The sequence below is a fragment of the Sus scrofa genome, chromosome 18 (assembly GCF_054392235.1).
Source record: "Sus scrofa isolate SSC_HxYL_T2T_F1_AM1 chromosome 18, Sscrofa_HxYL_maternal_Yorkshire_Landrace_v2.0, whole genome shotgun sequence".
Taxonomy (NCBI): domain Eukaryota; kingdom Metazoa; phylum Chordata; class Mammalia; order Artiodactyla; family Suidae; genus Sus; species Sus scrofa.
Genome location: NC_139400.1, coordinates 63983632 through 63997745, shown reverse-complemented (window position 1 = coordinate 63997745; position 14114 = coordinate 63983632). Strand labels below are relative to the sequence as shown.

The following is a 14114-nucleotide window of genomic DNA, read 5'->3' as shown; positions in this document are numbered from 1 at the left end:
GTTAATGAACCCGACTGGTGTCCATGAGGACACAGGTTTGATTCCTGGCCTCGCTCATGAGTTAAGGATCCAGTGTTGCCGTGAGCTGTGGTGTAGGTTGGAGATGTGGCTCAGATCCCACATGGATGTGGCTGTGGTGTAGGCCTGCTGCTGTAGTTCTGCTTTGACCCCTCGCCTGGGAACTTCCATGTGCCACGGGTGTGGCCCTAAAAAGTAAAAATAAAATAAAATTAAAGAAAGAAAGAAACTGGAAAACTAGCCCAAGTTCTCACATTTGGTTAAGTGGCGAAGCTCAGTCTCCATCAGCAGGGCTTCAAATTTAAGCGGCCTTGCTTTGAACCTGCAACCAAACCGCTTTGAATATCTAAATCAGAAGGGTGGTAGAATTTGCCAAGAAGCTAATATTTAGAGATTGCCCAAGGTTTATGCTAAACAACAATGACTCATGGAGCAGATGTCGACACCTGTCTTGAAGGGATTATTGTACCAGCCCCCACTTAAAGCCAAGTCTCTGTTTCCACGGCGGGAATAGTCTGTCGTGGGAGTTAGGCCGCCCATTGCCTTGCTGGTGCAGGGACAAACCAGGGAGCGCCGCCCTGAGCTCCCGGTGACTGCGGAAAAGCCCAGACTCTTCAGTTTGGAACCGGCCACAGAGAGCTTCCTGGGCTTCCTTGTCTCCAGAGAGGAAGGAAGCCTGTTTGCCGAGGACCCCGATGCGGAGGCCCCTGCCTGACGCCTCTGCTTGCGGATGGCTGGGCCCCGCTCCCCGTCTCTCCGAAGCCCTCAGCCCACCTCCTTTATGCATCCCGACGGCTGGATCCTCTCTGGCTTCGAGAAGGCCCCTGAGGTGGGAGCCTTTATGGTCCGAAAGAGGAAGCCTGGCGCCTGGGGTTGGGGGTGGGGACGCGCATTAGGAGCGACGCTGCGTCTTGACCCAGGCAGGGGAGCGGGCATCCTCTCCTCCAGAGCCTGGGGAAGACTTCCCTTGGCACCGGACAGGGTGTGGATTGCCAGCCTCTGCACAAGCGGCCGAGCGCTGCAGAGAGTCCCAGCAGCAGAGAGGGACCTGGCGGCGAATGTAATCTGTGTAAGGGACGGGGACCAGAGCCAGCATCTCGATGACCCAGTGCCTCTGTGGGACGGTCCCAAGTGGTACCTTGGTGGGTCCTTAGGAGCCCAGACGAAAAGTGGGCCCAGCACGCGTGAAAGAAGCATAAGGCGAAGGGCCTGGCACGGTATCAAAAAAAAAAAAAAAAGAATTTTTAATGAAGATGGCTATCTTTCTAACTGTATAAAAAGGTTTCTCTCCTGTGTATTGCGAAACTTGTTTTCACAGTCCGACGTGAAAAATCCATGCCTGGCGAGTATAAAAAACAAAGAGACGTTTAAAGACCTGTTCATTAGCTAAACCAAGGTGGACTTTTAGCCACTTGAGAATTTATCTAATTGGCGGAAAGCCTCCCTTTGGGACCAGGTTAGCTGTATAAAAGGGTATAAAACGCTACTAAGGATTCTAAGGCAAAATAGGATGTAGGTGTAGAAGAACTGAAGTTGTGAAATTTCCGCTGCATAAGGCACCTCCCGGTTTAAAGTGCCTGTGGGAGTTTCCATCGTGGCTCAGGGGTTAACGAACCCAACTGGTATCCATGAAGATGCAGGTTCCATCCCTGGCCTGGCTCAGTGGGTTAAGGATCTGGCGATGCCATGAGCTGTGGTGTAGGTTGCAGACGCTGGGGTCCTGCATTGCTGTGGCTGTGGCACAGGCCGGCACCTACAGCTCTGATTGGACCTCTAGCCTGGGAACCTCAAGATACTGCGGGTGTGGCCCTAAAAAGACAAAAAAAAAAAATAGAAAATGAAAATAATAATAAAGTGCCCTGCAACTCAAGCATAATAAGTAAATCACATATAACAAATGTAGAAGAAAGATCTCCTGCACATTATGACATCTTATGATGGGTCACCTTAGCCTTGTTATTAAATGACAGCAATCATTAAAATGCCAAACATATTTTGACAGAATTCACTTTATAAAATGTCAGCAAGTCTGTGTTTTTTATTAGTTTGTTCCAAATCAATTTAGAAATTTCAATAGAATGCTTGTAAGTATTCCCCAAGCAATGTCCATTCTTGACTTTCTGCACACAAAAAAAATATTACAAATTAATCAGATTTTTGGATTTCTGCATAATGGCTTTGCACATTCATTGCTTAATCCTATTATAAAATGCTGTTATGATTGACACATGGCTGTGGAGGTAGAAGTCAATTGAATAATATGTAGCAGTCAATTTTATTTGTAGCTTAATGTGCTGAAGTATTTTTTTCCGCATTTCCATTATTTATAAGGCTGTCCCTTTGGAGACTATATAGAAGAATTGGTTTTAAATGAGCCAATAATACCTTCTTTAAAATTTATAAGTGTGACAGAATCGTATCTTTTTTTCGTGGCCGTCCATGGCAGCCCGGTAAACGGGGTTTGAATTGTCTTCTGCTTGCTATTCATAGGACAAACATCGGGAGAGAGGATCTTATTAGGGATGTGGCTTGGAATTGGATTTCAGCCTCCAAGAAAACAAAACTACCCACTAAGAGCCCTCAACAATCCTAGCGACCTTTGTTTGTTTGTTTATGTATTTATTGTTACTGCCCATCTCACCCTCTGTGCTTTGTCCTGAAACAAAGCACACAGGCACACGCAGAGAAGCTGTCGTGTTGAGGAAGCCTTGAGCGATGTGCTGTGGTGGCATTTCATTGTTCATGCTTTGGTGTCCAACGGGATTCTAGCCAAGGAAGGACTTGGGTGCTCTGCTCACCATTGTGGGCACCCCTGGGGGTGGCGTGGGGGGTGGGGTGTTCCTGTTTCAAACAGCACCCCGGAAATTTGCTTAAGGAGATCCATGAGCTTTTTAGGACATAAGATGATATCAGCAAGGACCTGCCATGGAGCACAATGAACTCTACTCCGTGTTTTGTAATAACCTGTAAGGGAAAAGAATCTGAAAAATAACATACGTATTTTTAATATGTGTAACTGAGTCTCTGTGCTATACGCCTGAAACTAATACAACATTGTAAACCAATGATACTTCAATCTAAAAAAAATAATAAAAGATTTTCTCCCATTCTGTGGGTTGCCTTTTTTTTTTTATGATTTCCTTTGCTATGCAAAAACTTTCGCGTTTAATTAGGCTCCATTGGTTTATTTGTGTTCTTATTGCCCTTATTCTAGGAGAAGGATCAAACAAGATATTGCTACAATTTATGTCAAAGAGTGTTCTGCCCAGGTTTTCCTCCAGGAGTTTTGTAGTTCCTGCCCTTATGTTTAGGTCTTCGATCCATTTCGAGTTTCCTTTTCTGTGTCTGGTGTTGAGAACGTTCTGATCTCATTCTCTTACCCCTAGCTGTCCAGTTTTCCCAGCACCAAAGAAAAAAGGCTTTGTTTTTAGGAAAACACATCCGTAAGATTCAGTGTCTGAAGCTTGTGTAGAGAAGGAGCTTAAGGGTCTGAAGCAATATTACGGGCTCATATAGATGCGCTTGGTGAGGTCTAAGATGCCGCTTTTCTCTGACTTTGGGGAATTAGATTAACCGTTGCCTGCCTATGCATAAAGGATGCGGGTTTCCACACAGGGGTCACGCTGGCACACCCCATGCAAACTGATGTATAATGCAAGCCTATTAGCACGACTGAAGACTGGGTCACTTTCGCCGCCGCCACGGCCTTCTCCCTCCCGGAATGACTTTGTCCCGTAGCATGAGCTCTGCAGTTGACAAGGGGTCCGAGCCCCGGAACTCCGGATAAAACGTATATTATCCGTGCCTTTATGTGTCGTGACATCATAGCAGAATGGGGTTCCGTGTGGATCCCGGGCTGGACCTTATATTAAGGGTGCCCTTCTCTTTTGAATTCCAGGGGCCAGAGGAAACCCTGCGCTGTCCGACCCCGGCACCCCCGAGCACCACCAGGCGGGCCAGACCCACTCCCCGTTCCCGATTGGGCCTCAGGTCAGTACCCCTCCGCTGCTGCATCTCGGCTCCGGTTATGGGATGATTTAGCCGCAGAACTAACCAAATAAATAATAATGAGTTGAAACCAATTAGCTCCAACCGAGCAAAGACGGTGATAAATTTTTGTACAGGAAGCTGTATGACTACATTATTTATTAAATACCACCAAGAAAAAAATGTGTTAGCAGAACTCTCTTTTTAAAGGGAACGTTCCTGTTAATCATTTGGAAACTTTGTTTCCGTCTTAAAACCCGTTGCCCTCGCGCTGGTGGTTACCATGCCGTTTTCTGGAAAGTCAAACTTTAATGACTGGAGTGTGAAGAAAATTAAGTTATTTCAACCTTACTGTAGCCACTTTTGAAATACAAGATGTGATTTAATAGAAAAAAGTTAATGCAATTTTAATGCAAGTTCAGCTTATTGGGTTTGACAATACTGTACATCACACACGACTCCTGCATTAATAAAGAAATACATTCATTATTTTTTAAAGTCCAATATTTGTTTTTTGCAGCCTGGCGTGGTTATATGGAGAAGTAGAACACAATTATAAAAAGCTGGGCTTTTTTTTTTTTTTTTTAACCTCTATCATTTATTGTGAAGTTCTCTGAGTTTACCCGCTTTTATAGAAAAACAAGCTGATATCGAATCTCTCTCTCTCTCTCTTTTTTTGTCTATTTATGGCTGTGCCCAAGCGTATGGAGGTTCCCAGGCTAGGGGTTGAGTCAGAGTGGTAGCTGCTGGCCTACGCCACAGCCCGATCTGAGCCATGTCTGCGACCTACACCACAGCTCACGGCAACACCAGATCCTTAACCCACTGAGAGAGGCCATGGATCGAACCTGCATTCTCAAGGATACTAGTCAGGTTCGTTTCTGCTGAGCCACAATAGGAACTCCTAGTGTAATTTTTTTTTTTCTCAAGGGAGTCACAATTACTTTGTGTAAAAATGTAGCAAAGTCTAGCAGATCTGTGAGGAGCCAGGTCCATGGGGTCCAGAACAATGGTTCTAAAACCAGGGTGCACGGACTCCCAGGGCTTTTTCTCAGGGCTCCCCGGAAGGGGCCTTGTGGGGTGACCACAGGGAAGGTGGAGCATCCCCTATTCTCAGTCCTCCCCCCATTCTTCAAATAAAGCTCCCACTTCTTCCGACCTGTTTTGTTACTGAGAAGGGGTGAAACCTGGGCTCTGGTACAGCCTGGCTGGATTTGAATCCCCTCACCCCTCTGACTCTGTGACTTTGGGCACCTTTCTGGCCCCTCCGTATGTCCTCGGTAGGACACTGGAGTTAATCCGCATTAGAACAGTGCCCGGCTATTAAATATTGGGCTTTGTACTATGCCTACACCGAATTACCTTTTACTTTACAGACTCATGCTGCATTAAACACCGAAAAGTTGAGGAGGAAGTGGGAGGGACCGGGACTTTGGGGTTGGTAGGTGCGAACTGTTACATGCAGAATGGATGGGCAAGGAGATCCCGCTGTGGAGCCCAGGGAGCGGCGTCCAGTGTCTTGGGCGAGACCGTAACGGAGGATAATGACAGAAACAGGATGTGTGGGTATGACTGGCTCACGGTGCTGTACCGCAGAGATGGCACGACACAGCAAATCAGCTATACTTTAATAAAACACACACACACACACACACACACACACACACACACACACAAAAGTTGGCATCCTCCAATGAGAGTTGTGGTTCCTCTAGAAGAAAAGTGGACATGGGCTTAGGTCTCCCACAGCTCCCACAGGGGTGCAGTGAAAGTCCCAGATGGAGGACTCTGATCGCAGCCACCCTTCTGGTCACGGCTGGACAGCAGTCCTTCCTACGTCATCCTGGTGAAGAGCCCACCCCGAGCTCAGATACCTGCAGTGCCCAGAAGGGCACACCTATCAGCTGCCTTTCCGTATCGAACAATGGCTGTGGGATAAATACGGAACATCAACATGTGTTTTTAATGCCATTTTAACTGGACAAAGAATGTTAGGGAATAACAAAAGAACATTTTTAAAGGTTTTGAAATTTATCCGCATCAAATATTTTTATTTTTAGATCTTTGTCATTATACATAGACAGTTTTACCGCTTGGATTATGATTTCATCATCATTTTCTTGATTATTATCCAGCTTATTTTATATATTCTCATGAACATTTTCTAAATTTCTAAAGCGGTGTCAGAATTATCTAATATCTTATGGAGTTCCCTGGTGGCTCAGCGGGTTAAGGACCCAGCATGGTCATGCTGTGGCTCTGGTCACTGCTGTGACACAGGTTCCATCCCTGGCCTGGGAACTTCCACATGCCGTGGACACAGCCTCCCCCCTCAAAAAAAAAAAAAAGGAAAGAAAGAAAAAAGGCTATATAATATCTTAAGTTATTACTGTAACAAACTATTTTTTAACATTAATATATTTTAAAATGTAATACGTATTTTCATCATTTCTCTTTTTAAAAAAATTCTATCTTCAGGGGCATATCCCAGGAATATATTCTGAGCCAAAGGGGGGGGGTGAATATTTTCATAGCTCTTGATAGGAATTGTCACACTGCTTTCTAAAAGGCTTGTGCCAGTCCACATGTTCTAAATCCATTCAGTAGTGTCACTGTGGACTTACCAGCATTGAGTAAAGCTTTTACATTATTTTTGCTACTTTAATAGACAGAAATAGTATTTCACGGCTATTTTTGAACCAAAGAAAAATTCCACTGATCCCGATGAGTTTTGTCTGGAACAACAGAATAAATTAGCAGAGTTTCAACTATGTGAGCAGCAACAGTTGGGAATTCATTGGAAGACTCTAAGGATAGGATTTTCCTTTGAAAGATAAGTGGGCCTTCCAACTCAGATGCACTTTTCCCCAAAATATTAGTGAAATACAACTTCAATTTTTTTCTGCAAGTCCAGCTCTTTTCCTTGGGACGAAACATGTTTCTCTGCTACTTGTTCAGGAGCTTTCTGACCCTGCTTGAGTGAAAGCAAAATGCTCTAACAGTCCATGTCTTGGCCCCTGGAAAGTGACCTAGGATTGTCTGTTTCCTTGCAGCCACTTCTGACGGCCCAGCAGTTAGCCTCTGCTGTGGCCGGGGCAATGCCAGGCGGCACGCCGGCCCTCAACCAGCCTATCCTCATCCCCTTCAGCATGGCCGGTCAGCTAGGAGGGCAGCAAGGACTGGTCCTCACACTGCCTACTGCGAATCTCACCAATATCCAAGGGCTGGTAGCAGCAGCTGCAGCTGGAGGCATTATGACTCTGCCATTGCAAAATCTACAAGGTAACCCACTGTGTCCTTGTGTCCTGTAGGGCTCCGTCCACTGGGCAGTGCTCTCCGAAGTGGACGGCTTCCCTGAACGTTGAATGTGGTTCAAGGGTGCTTCCACCATAAAGGGCGTGGAAAAGCCAAGTTTCAGTTTGCCTTTGAATCCTGAGTTTGCTGTGGGCTTTATCTGTCTTCATTTCTTAACATTGATTCGAAACCTGTCACGTCTTCTAGAAGCATTTATGAGCAATCATTGCATGACACCTCAAAAACTTAGGTGTAAAATTATTGTGTTGTTGCTTGAGGAGCTTGGTTACAGTTTCATGAGTTCTTCAGTTTCCCATCTGCGAAGAAAGCTTAGACGTTACTTTGCTGTGAGGTGTTTGGAACATCTCAGATACAAGGTAGCATATTCTAGTTATAATTTTTAAACAACAATTGTAGTATTGGAGGTCATATTTTGTGATGAGAAAAATAGACATATAGAGAATGCTTATCTCATGCAGTCACGGGCGTGTGCTGTAAGAGTGGGACTCTACTCAGGAGGGGTCTGGGTATTTTGCAGGCTGTGACTTTTCTTGAAAAGATTTGGTAACACCGACTGATTGGTCGACTTACGGAAGACTGTCCGAGGAAGAGCTGCTGTGGTGGGAGAGAGCTCCGATATGATTAGGTTGCCTGAAAAAGAGAAAACGCATTATTTTGGATCAAAGAGGGTCGTTTTCTCCATCGATGTAAATGTTCGCAGTTACATTTCTTTTGTACCGAGGGCGTTTGGTTGGGCAAGTGATCAGAATAACAATTTAAAGTACTTTTCGAGTGGGTCAAAAGTCAGGGCTCCTTATAACCTGTTGAACTGGTTGGTCCCTTGGTCTCTTGTCGGGCCGTAGTTTAAGAAATAGGCCGCGTAAGACCCGGCTAACCCTTGACCCAGACTCCTCTGCACGCGCTGTGTTCCAGTACATGCTGCTCATTGTTGCCACTTCTTGACTTTCCCTTTAATGTTTAAAACAAAGTCTCTCTTATACCATTAAATTGTGCCAAGAAACCTGCCATTCATAAATCATGCATGTCCAGGACACGCTAATGCACAAATTTTGCTTGTTTCAAATTTGAAAGTGCCTGGGAAGCCAGGATCTCAAGATTAAGCAAATAAGGCAGGAATAAACAAGGTGAAAGCAAAAGCAACAGAGTGTAGGGAGAGGCTTTTTAATGTAGGTGGATGATGAAATCTTAATGAAGAAATGCACATTATCAAAATGCAGCCTTCCACTGGGAACATTTATGCCTATGGGAATATCGACTATTATAAATAAACATAAGCTCACGGAGCTCCTAGGTCACGCATTAATCCTGCTTGGTTAAAATGTACGCCAAATACAGAGTCCAAAAGACGGGCCTGTTATATCTTAATTATGGTTTGGTGTTCTTAGGATTTTCCTACCAGGTTTATTTCAAGGGTTCAGAGTTAGTGACTCGTCCAATGTTGACTTCCATCAAGATGTTCTTTCTCTCGTTTTTTAAAAAAATATCAAATTTAGTGTGAACTCATAGTTAGGAATTTGGTTCTTTTTGGTGCCTTTGGTTTCAGAAAGTGAATTCCTATGGTTTGTGTCCTAAGTCATTTCAGTCAGAGCTCTTTTTATCCCTTGGCGCTTCTTACTCAATTTCCTTATTGGTCTCATCCTCAGAAGGGTATTGGGGTTGACGGTCAAGGTCTTGTCTAGTCCACAGGCACAAGGGGACCTTTCTCCCGTGGGCTCCATCTCTGACATTTCAGAGATGCGGGAGGGGGGTAGGGAGGCCATGAAGTCAACACCTCCTCGCTGCACGTCAGCCAGTTGGAGAAAACGCTTCCTAGTTATTCCTAACACACAGGCACTTCTTCCAACACCCTTGCCGCTTATATCCTTATGAAGGAATCCCAATTGCAAGTCACTGTTAGGATCCAGGAAGGTTCCACCTCCCCGTCTCCTTGGGCTTTTTCTTCCTTCCGTCTCTTCCTACGTAAGTTCTTCGCCACCCAGACCTCACTAGTCTAAGGGATCAACCATCCCGGTTTGCCTGGAGCTGGGGGTTTTCCGGGATGTGGGACTTCCAGTGTTGAAACCAGCCAAGTTCCAAGCACACCAGAAAGAGTTGGTTACCCTAAAAAAAAGTCAAGGGCAAAAAGAATGGGAATCAGAGAAATGTCTCATTTCTTTAAGCTGTCCAAGATCTGGATCCACCACCTGAAGGACAATGCCACTTGGTCACCTTGTTGGCCAGCAGCCAATCCAAGGATGGTTTCACCACTTTTCAGAAACCTAGTGCAGCCCTTGACAGTCCCTAGGCAGTGTCTAGGGCTCGGGTAGCGTCCCAGGTTGTGTCACAGACGGTAGTGGAACTCAGGATGGTGAGTGGATGGCTGGCGGACAGGAAGTCATCCGCAGGCTTCCTAGTTGACTTTGAGACTGAGCCAGTCCCAGATGTTCTTGAGTCTTATACTTTTTCAGGGGTGGCGGTCTTGTAAATGGGCTGCAAAAGTCCTTACACGCGTTTATATCATCAGCTGGGTAGAATGCTCTGCCACCTCCCCATGGCCTGCTTCCAGACGGTGAGCAAAATAACCTCTGCCCAAGGCTTTTAAGTCTTTCAAAACAACCAGAGAACCCTCCCCGGTATTCTGTGATAATCAACGTGGGAAAAGAATCTGAGAGAGAATGGATATGTGTGTATGTATGACTGGGTCACTTTGTCGCACAGCAGAAATTATCGCAGCTTTGTAAATTAACTAAACTTCAATAAAACTTAAAGAGTTTTAAATCCATCAGTCAGTAAGTCAAACAACCAATAAGTCTGCCCACCTATCATAGGCAGCGTATCTTTCTGAGTGGTTTTCCAGGACAGAGCTGATTAGTTAGTGTGAGGGGGAGGGATTGAAGCATTAACCCCCCAGTCTGCAGTTGGTCCTGTTTCTTTCATTGTGAAGCATTGAGATTTTACACATGACATTAGTCTGCCAACTGGAATTGTCTCTGATTATTCTCCAACTCTCTTGCCTAACCCTTCAGCCTGTCTGTTCTTCTAGCTGATAAGCAACAAATTTGCTAAGAAAAAAAATACTGACATTGGTTTCTTAAGGGTTTGGGATCCAGGGATAGATTTTCAACTGTTTTTCTTTTTACTAAAGGGACTGAGAGCTGGTTCATTTATGTTCCCTATCAAGTGACTCGGACCAGCTCTCAGAGCCTCTGAGGCTGTGATTCTCGCCTGTGTTTTAATGAGCATTAATGGCCCGTTACCCCGAGAGTGGCTTCTCTCTCTGCTCAGGCAGCAGGGGTCCTATCACCATCTCCTCCCTTATGTGTTGTCCCCAGACCAGCGGCATCAGCATCTTATCAAGGCTCCACCGCAGACAGCCTGAAGAGAAGCTGCATCCTTAAAAGGAGATTCCTATGCACACTGAAGTCTAGGCAAGCCTGGGCTAAGGAGCACGTGCAAACCTCATTTGGCTCCTCCCCGCCATCTCTAGCGTCCACCTCCAGATTCTGAGCATCTTAGGGTCGTGGGGAGCCATGTGCCTGTGATAAGTGCCTTCATTAATTCTTCTGCTCTCTCTCATCACGCCAGGCTCTAAATGAGGGTAATGACTGAAAGGGTGACTTATTTGAGAACATTTTCACTTCCGTTAGGACAGTTAGATCCCCAGGACCAAGGGGCATTCTCTTGCGAATGAATACATTTGGAAGCCCTTGCTCTGAGATTTTATTCAGCAAAAGCTTTGCCTTCCTGAAAAAGAGATCGCATTGCCCTGCAGAAAACCCATCTGCATGGCCTGGGGGTTGTTTTCCCTTTCTCTTCAGAGTCTTCGATGCGAAAAAGACAGGCACTCCTGTCTCACCAAAGATGGGGCCTTCTTCTAAGGGAACAGTTGGGAGTGAGGAGGCAGAAATCTTGCAGAATCCTAGGAACAGCCTTGCAGCCCAGCCTCAGGGAGCCTGGAAGGAGGTTTGGGGATCAGAGAGTCGAGTGAACCACTAGGATGCAGGGTGCATCATTCTCCCCTCTGAGCAGGCAGGGGTCTGCCCCCGCTCCGGGTAACTCATACTCTGTCTTCTCTTTTCCCTTGCTCCCCTTGTGACTCTTTTCTAGTTTGTTGGTTGACTTTTAGCTAACCCATAATTTTGGTCCATTTTGTCTCCTTGGCATCTTCCCAACTCATGTACCTCTCAGCAACTCTCCGTGGCTATCTCTCTCTCTCTCCTCCCCTCTCTCTGTCCCCTTTATCTCTATCTCCACATCTATCTAAAGTTCAAACTCCCTGAAACTCACCTTCATGCTGGGCTGAGGCTTTTCACTCTAGGCTGCCCACCCGGTGGGACCAGAGAGTGACTGCTCACACTGAGGGTTCCTTTCCGCCCAATCAGCTATGATGTGGGTGGGAGGAAGCCAGGATGACGTGGTGTATGGGACATGGGCAGCCTCCTTAAGAAACCACTAGGACCTCTGCGGTCTAAATTTGGAGATACCAAAGCTGGGGTCTAGCTTCTAAATGTTTTAAGGGAAGTCTTTGAAGGTTCTGGCTGGGATGCAAGTCCAGAAATTCTCTAAATGCAGCTAAGACCTAGAAAGAGCCTACTCAACATCCTGCGTCGCTACCTGAAGTAGGTGTAGTTGGGTGTTCTCTCCTGTCTTTCCTCTGAGAGCCCTTTCCCCTTCCAGGTTCCGCCCACCGTCAGCATCGGGGTCCCTCCGTTCCTGTGAGCTTTGTCTGTCCTGTGCTCATAGGCCTCTGGTTCCAGGTGCCTGTCAGCCAGCCCATACCTGTGAAATAAGATTAATCATGACCATAAAACTCAAAGAAAGAAAATGACTAAGGCTGCTCCGTCACAGACTTTATAAGTCCCCTTAAATCACTGTCTTCCATTTTCCTTCCTCTTGTGGAACACAGATATCTGTACTAAAAATGTAATTTGCAATTATCCTAGTGTGGGAACTAGATTACTATTTGATGCGGCGAAACTAAGACCCCGCTATGGAACTCACGCCCATGTGTTGGCTTGTTTCCTTTTTTTAGATGTAGGCAGAAAATGCAGATTGCAAACCTCAATGCAAGTGACAGCAGCAGAGGTGGGTCACTGTCTGGGACAGATGATTCAGGCGAGTGACTTGTTCCCTTCGCACCGGCCGAGATAACCCTCTAATCGCTGAGGGCAACATAAATGGGGAATTTAAATGCGCTACGTAGGAGATTTATATCCAAGTGTGAACATTCCAGTTAAGTCAAGCATAGCATTTAAGTTAATGGCCAAAAATACATTAGAGAGTCCTGCTTACCCTGAACATGGAAAAGCAATTAGGTTCAAGGCAAGTTGGAAAATCAAGGCCAAGAATGGTTTTCTTGCCCTTAGCAGGGGTCGGAAATCCAGCCTGGTTTTCTCCAAGGCTCCAAATCAAAGCCCTTAGAGGGCATGTGGGCATAGTCTTGGGGTTAGGAATTTCATGTGCGAGTGAGGTTGCATTTCCCTTCCCTTGGAGTTGCTGTTCTTACTTTAATTGAGGCGTCGTCTACATGCAATAAAGCACACGGATCTTAAGTGCACGATCGTTCATACCTGTGCCAACTCCACCCACCGCAGTCCATACGGAAAACTCCTCGCTATCCCCAGGGTCCCCCGTGTCCCTTTGCAGTCCATCTCCTCCCTCCAGCCAGGCAACCTCCGATCTGCTTTCCGTCCCTGTCATTTAGTGTTGTCTGCTCTCGAACTTCATGCATGTGGATCCATACCGCACGTGTTCTTTGGTGCCCGGTTTTGCTTGCTCAGCCCGATGCTGCTGCGATTCACCCATGTTGTTGTGTATGGACCAGGTGTTTCCTTTCCTCTCCCAGGAGTTTTCCAGCATGAGAATGTGCCGCGATTTGTGTCTCCACGGTCTCCACCACATCCTAGGAGGCGGACATGGAGAGAGTCCCCTCCCTTGGGGGAGGGCGGGTTCCTCCAGTGGGCACTTCTTGGAAAACACCCCTGAGCACGGTTCGCCCTCGGCTACATCCCAGGAAGATTCTTCTCTGTCCATTATCTTCCTTGAGTACCTCTGAAGAGAAAGTTGAGGCGTATAGCTTTCTTTGGGGGCTGTCTCGGTTCATATACAGCTTATGGAAGCTTGGGGGCTGAAGGTAGCTTGAAGTTTCCAGCAGTTAAAGATTTGTAGCTTCTTTGGGAATCGAGGTCCCTCAGACATGGAGGATGCTTCTGACCCCGTGCTTTCAGCCAGTTCCATGGGCCGATGTTTTTTCTAAGACATACATCTTCCATCTAATTTATTTTGCTTCTTAAACCCCACACTCTCCTTTTCCCGTTATGAGGGGCTTCTGGCCACCGTGCTGCTCTTTAAACATGCTCCTGCCCAAAGGCTTTGCACAGGCTGCTCCCTCGGCCTGAAAAACTCTGTCCCCAGAAAGCATCAGGCCTCACGCCCCCCTTGTCCCTGCCTCGAGACTCCAGTTCCCATCACCCACTTTTCCTTATCTCTTTTGTTCATAATACTTATGACCTTCTACATAACTTTGAAGTTTCAAAAATGATTGAGGCTTGTTCTTCCTTTCTTTTTTACTTTGGGACATGCCTACTGTGGCATGGGGAGCAGGGGAGGCAGCGTTGTGATGCTTGGCCCTGGAACTCAAGGAGAGGGTTCTCTATGATATGCATGGTTTATGTCTGGCTGTGTCCTAGAATGTAAGCCCTGAGGTCAGCATCTTTGCTGGGTTCTTCGATGTGGTCCAGCCATGCTGCTCAGTATAGGAACTCTAGAATAGATGCTGGATAAACAGATGAGTGAAGATATATGCACTCCGACGA

At 46.2% G+C, this 14114-nt stretch overlaps 1 protein-coding gene across 4 annotated transcripts in view; it reads left to right on the top strand.

Moving 5' to 3' along the window:
- The window catches only part of POU6F2 (POU class 6 homeobox 2), a 486199-nt gene that overhangs the window by 199899 nt on the left and 272186 nt on the right, over positions 1-14114 (top strand). For all 4 annotated transcript variants that reach the window (XM_013985842.3, XM_085004889.1, XM_021079084.2 and 1 more), the window contains exons 3-4: positions 3917-4008; positions 7059-7287. In XM_013985842.3, the coding sequence (XP_013841296.1) occupies positions 3917-4008; positions 7059-7287 (321 nt within the window). The remainder of the gene's footprint in view (positions 1-3916; positions 4009-7058; positions 7288-14114) is intronic.